General features: G+C 45.6%; 1 protein-coding gene across 4 annotated transcripts in view; it reads left to right on the forward strand.

Annotated features, from left to right (window-relative positions):
• The window catches only part of SHLD1 (shieldin complex subunit 1), a 73,639-nt gene extending 69,018 nt beyond the window's left edge, over positions 1 to 4,621 (forward strand). For all 4 annotated transcript variants that reach the window (XM_080931330.1, XM_080931327.1, XM_080931329.1 and 1 more), the window contains one exon: positions 3,817 to 4,621. In XM_080931330.1, coding sequence (XP_080787456.1) covers positions 3,817 to 4,259 — 443 coding nt within the window. In that variant the 3' untranslated portion in view covers positions 4,260 to 4,621. The remainder of the gene's footprint in view (positions 1 to 3,816) is intronic.
• Positions 4,622 to 6,000: the final 1,379 nt, after the last annotated feature.

The following is a 6,000-nucleotide window of genomic DNA, read 5'->3' on the forward strand; positions in this document are numbered from 1 at the left end:
TCCAGCTCTGGCTTTCAGATGTAAACAAGTACCCACAGAGACTGCCTAGCTTCAAAAGCTCCTGACCCAGAGGCAGCCAGCCTCCTGGTTAATTCCGATTCAATAGCTTGATATCCACACACCTTCTTTGTGATTTTGATTTTTAAAGGAACTGTTGCAGATCCCATAGACTGTGGGTGGCAGGGTTGCTAGGATGAGGGAGGCTCAGGCTTGTTCATGTTTTATGATTCATTTGAATAATATTAATAGGATATAAGTTGCTTTAGAATTCCACTGCTGTTATATGGGGAAGAAAGGAACAGATTAGAAAACATCTCAAGATGCTGACAGAGTGACAAGGGATCGTTCCTTCTAGCATTTCCCAGAAGAACAGCAAGGGAGCAGAAGAACTGCCTACTCTGAAAAGGGGGAGGAAGGATGACTGTCTGGAGTTCAGTAAGAACTCCAACAAGTTTTGGCAGAGCTGTCTGTGGGTGCAATACATACATACATACATGTTAGTAAACCTTATGTGTGCACAATAAGATCATATTCCTACTCTGTATTATGATAGCCTATTAACACCCCTTGCCTAGAAACTATAGGAGTGTGTAGTAACAGAGGGATTTAAAGTTTTACCTCTGAAATAGTAAATGTACTGTGTTCTGCTACCTTCTTATCTTGGGAAGGTAAATGTGTGGTGGATTAAATGAGAATAGCACTCACAGTCACATATATTTAGATGCTTGGTCCCCAGTCAGCTGAACTGTTTGGGAAGGATTAGGGGGCATGGCCTTTTGGAGAAAATGTGGCCTCATGGGAGAAAGTGGATCATGGGGGGAAGGGAGGGAATGGATTTTGAGGTTTCAAAAGTTCATGCCAGGCCGTGTCTTTTTCTGTGCCTGCTTCCTGCAGATGAGGATGTAAAGCTCTCATCTACTGCTCCAGCGCCATGTCCTTCTATTCCCTGCCATGATGGCTTTGGAATAACTAACTCTCTAATACTGTAAGCAAGCTCCCAATTAAATGCTTTAAGGGTTGCCTTGGTCATGGTGCCTTTTTACAGTACTAGAATGGTAGCTTTAAAAAAATGCTTGCAAGAAACTGCCTTAAGAAATGATTACTACAGCTATCTGGTCAACCTACAGATCCTGTTTGCTAAGAAGGGATGTTTGACCTATTTCCTGCAATATTTGTCCCTGCAATCATGGCTAAATGGTGATGGAAATTTCCATCTTCAGATGGTCCCATGGAGTTTCAAACTTATCCAACCCGTGAAAGCATTTGTTTGGGCCCAAGCCTCTGCAAATCAAGCTAAGTCATACTCTAGGTGTCTGCTTGGTTTCTCAGTGGTCAATGTGTTCCTAGAACAGTTGACTTTTTTTTTTAACAGTTGACACTTTTGCATTTATTTTGGCTCTTGTTAAGTTGGGAAATGTGGTTTTAAATAATATGCTGTGGGAAGGTGTCTGTTGAGTCACCGTTCACCAGTATTCTCTGCCTGACCATACACAGTAGTTCCTCACATGTCCGTTTGAAATCAGGCTTGGTCAATGAAATACAAACCAAAGTAACAGGCTTCCTGGGAATAGTGCTTAATCATGTTCTCACCAGCATCATAGTCAGTTAGATTAAGGTAACTGGTCTATCAGACTAGGCTCTGGGGTAAGGGTCAGATGAACAGATCTGCTTGTCTGTGTGTATACTCCTCATGTGACATATCCCACAGACCTGAGAGCTAACATTTTGCTGTTTTACACCCCTGAACGTTAATGCTTATGTGACAGCCTGTCTAGCAGGAATGAATATATTTTAGAGGAACACTTCTTTGCCTATCTGACTATTAAAAGAATGAACCCCAGAAATTTACCTAGGAATCTCCTGCTGAGAAATGGCTGACATCTGGGAGATCATCCAGAAGAGGAACTTGTCTCCTGAAGAAATGAACAAGACTGACCTTGTACACAGCCCAGAGAATAGGCAGTGGTGGGCGGGACTACAGTGGTGGACGGGACTACTGCAGGGACAGACTTCTTAGTTTTGCATACTTCTTGCTTTTATTTAAATCCTACCCCCTTGTCATGGCCAAAGAGGTAGACTTGAGGGTGGGGTAGCCACACTGACTGAATCTTTTTTCTGCTTTTCATTATTAATTTGGCTCCTTTGACTGGCTTATTGAGGATGAGGGACTAAACCTGGCTTATTAGAGTGCAAGCTGTGGTCCCTGAGTCCAGTAACACTTGTTATGTTGCAAAACATAACCCATTCTAGCTGATGCTGAAAACTCACTGAGAAAGTTGTATCTGAAGAGACATAGAAAAGTTGGTGTAGGAACCAAGCATGTACATATACATGTGAAGAAATCGTGTTGTATTCTAGAACAGTAAATCTCAACACCTAGAAGACGCTTAGGGAAGAGAGCGCCTGCGTCAGGTCCTTTCTGGTTGCTGTGATCAAACACCATGACCAAAAGCAACGTATAGACCAGAGTTTCAGCCTATGGTTCCAGAGGGATGAGTCCATTGTGGTTGCAGAAAGAATAGCTGAGCATGAAGCTAAGAGATTGAGCGGAAGTGGGGAGTCTAGAAATGCAAGGCCCATTGTGAGGACCAAAGAATAAATAATCTCCTTGCTGCACAAAGAAACATGCAAATTGGAAGTGTCTGGGCAAGGTGATTCACCTTGAAAAATGGTGCCTGAACCTAGCAGCACACTGGGGCAGCATGGCTCCTCCTTTATCCCTGACATAGTGTAGGTGACATGTAGGTCCTTGTGCTCACAGATAAGCACTAAGGGATCCAGGAATGGTAAAAACATGGGCTTGTCTCTTTAAAGGGACAACCTATCTTCTTTGCCAAAGTCTGGTTAACAGCCTGGTGGCCATTGTGCCATCTGTGTGGCACCGTGATTACACTGGATCCTCCCCAGACCCTCATTCTGAGCCTGTTTCCTCATTTTACAGAACCCATCTTTATGGACAGTGTCATCTGAACTTTACAAAGACTTTCGGTGTAACCACATCTTAAGCTTTGTTGTGCACACAGGATTGCGTCAAAGTATGCTGTGCTTAAATATGCCTGAAACAAGCTAATTGAGGTCAGAGTCTTGGACATTGAACCAACACCAGCTACTAAGTAGTGTTGAGTGGAACTGCCTTCTAGCCTTCCACAGATCGTTACTGTGCTGGGTGTGGTGGTCACAGAGATGCTCACACATATGTGGAGAAAGCCCCTCATCCCATTGGTAGGAGCTTGACTTTACAGTCTATTGCGATTGACTAGTAGATACATGGGGGAGAAGGTTCAGGCTCAGTAAACTTGAGTCCTTGCCAGGTTAACTACCTTTGATTAAACAATGATAATTCTCACACCAACTCCCAGAAAGGCTATACTCCCTAAAAGTCCCATAACGTCCCCCAAACAGTGCCATCTACTGGGGATCAAATGTTTAAACATATGAGCCTACGGAGACATTTCTCACTCACACCACCACAGTAATAAAGCGCACCTCTTTAGTAAGAGACACCTCTGGCTGTGTCTGTGAGAACATTTCCAGACACAGTTAGACCATGTGGGCTCTGACCCAGTGAATGGGTGAATCTAGTGAGAAATGGATATTTTGATTTTGTCTATTGTCTGGTAGTAGAATCTGCTGGTTCATAACACTCTGTAACTCCAGACACAGGGGATCCATTTCCCTCTTCTGACCTCATCAGGCTACAAGCACACATTAGGTTTGTGTAGCAAAATGGCTTCACCCACTGAGCAACTTCTCCAGCCCATTTTATGATACTTTTAACTGATCGTGTTGGTTATCAGAATGTGTTTTGTCTTGCAGATATCGATTCTCTGACTACTGAACAAAAAGACTCTTGGGACTCTGAGCACTTCTGGCTTGATTCTTCTGCAAAAGGCCAGGTGGAGACCAACGAAGAGGAGGATGGACTTCGGAATTCCCTGGATAGATTCTATGAGGCATTTGCCCATCCACTGTCAGGCTCTGGGGACCCGCTCTCCGAACCTGTGTGTCAGCGCCTGACCCAGACAATTTCTGAGCTCAAGCGCCAGGAGAGCCAAGAGTATGCTCTCCGCAGTTTCCAGATGGCTCGGGTCATCTTCAACCGGGATGGCTGCTCTATCTTACAGCAGCATTCCAGGAAAACCCGCTTCTACCCGCTGGAGCAAGAAGACAGATCTGTGGATGATGAAGAGCCCACCCCAGGACTGTCAAGAGAGGTCATTCGTTTCCTCTTGAGACAGACCGTGATGAAAGACTCATAGGCAGTGCTGGAGAGGAAGTGCTGTCACCTGGTCCCCAGAGTCCATGGGTGTGTGTAGAGCATCTTTCTGTCTCCAGCCATTAGCCATAAGCTTTGCAGGTAGAGGCTAGCGCCAGCAACCCAATGATAGAGCCAGTGAGCATCTTGGTGTGCTACCTCCTCTGCACCTTGGCCAAAGCTGCTGTTGACTCAGCCAGCGTTGAGTCCTAGCCTAGCTTCTTGCCTTAGTCTGTGCTCCTGAGTGCTTTCCTGGGGACCTGGCCAGAGCTGGAACTTTGGCAGGAAATCACTTTCCTGCTTGGCTTCATCCCTTCCCCAATTCACCTACCAGTATCTCTAGGACCTTTTCTTAATAAACTTCTTACATCTGCATCCCTGACTCAGTCTATTCCTGGGAGAACAAACCTCGGAGAACAGGATTCTGGGAGATGAGTGTTTTGAGGATTTATATTTCTGTGCTGAATCAAGAGTAAGAGTTTTACCCAGTTGTAGGTGAGTACCAATTGATTGGCCTAAAGCAATGTGAAGATTTAAATACACTTCCAACAATGTATCACATCTTAATCATACCTTTGGCTTCTCTCCAAAGCCAGAATTCCATCTACAAAGCTAAAATTCTCTACTAGATTTGCAGCACGGGAGGAAGGAGCCTGTGCTGAGCATCCACTCAGGATGCGGGAGCACACGCCTGGTGTGTTAGGGCAACACCCTGTGACCTTTCTCATTTGTGATTAGTGACCCTATCCTTGTGACTTTTGCCCTCTGCCCACTGCTAGCACCTGAAGGGCTGCCCCTCATCCCCACCCTGCGGTACCCTGAGCTCCAGTGCCAATGCTGGCCTGGAGGAGGCTTTGCTGTCACCTATGCCTGCCCTCCAGGCAGGTGCTTAGCCTGACAGGGAGCTCTTTAAATAGCTCCTTCAGGCTCGCGGTGGCAGATGCTCTGCTCTGCGGGTTGTATCCTATACCTCGGTTTGAGAATTACGTCAGTTGGCACCAGGAACTCAAAACAGTAATTGGGAAGCCTCATAGAGTTCTTCAAGCAAATTACATCAGGAGAAAGGCTTCTTCCTCTCGTTTGGAGGAATAGCAAAAGCTGGCAACGCTGTGCGGTTACATTTTGAGAGATTCAGGGTGAAGTTGAATTGGCCTAAGACTCCAAAGCGTTTCAGAAAGTGGATTATGCAAATGGAGCAGCAGGCCGGTGCACCCGGGAGAGTCTCCTGGGGACTCTTGAATGGAAAGAAACCTAAAAACAAGCAGGGTGTGTGCCGGCTTCCAGTTCAGGGAAGGTAAGAGATCCCACACAGAAAGACCAAAGCACCTGTGGAAAGGGTTCCACATGGCAGGAAATCAGATGTGAATAGGACCTTGAGAGATGCTCACAAACGGGGCTCCAGTTTTCCCCTCTCTCCTGTTCAACAGGCCATGCGACAGTCAGCAGACTGGTACTGCGTCAACCCCAAATGTGCAGGTTAAATGTGAAGGTTCCAGGCCTTATTATTCTTACCCTTGAGGAGTTACTGAAAATTATTCAGCCACAGAAGTACAGTTGATTTCCATGGCTCCCAACAGAGGGGATCTGGGTTAGTCTCTGCTTATTTTTAAAGGACAAAACAAACAAACAAAAAACGATTTGAATCTTCATGTTGGGAAAGTAGTGGGCTCTGTTTCGAAGAGATCTCAGTGTCAAAGAATGTCTAAGCGTCACCCGTATCGGTGCTGGAGGAGGTCAGCAGGAGA

This window comes from Micromys minutus (genome assembly GCF_963924665.1).
Source record: "Micromys minutus genome assembly, chromosome: 17".
Classification (NCBI taxonomy): domain Eukaryota; kingdom Metazoa; phylum Chordata; class Mammalia; order Rodentia; family Muridae; genus Micromys; species Micromys minutus.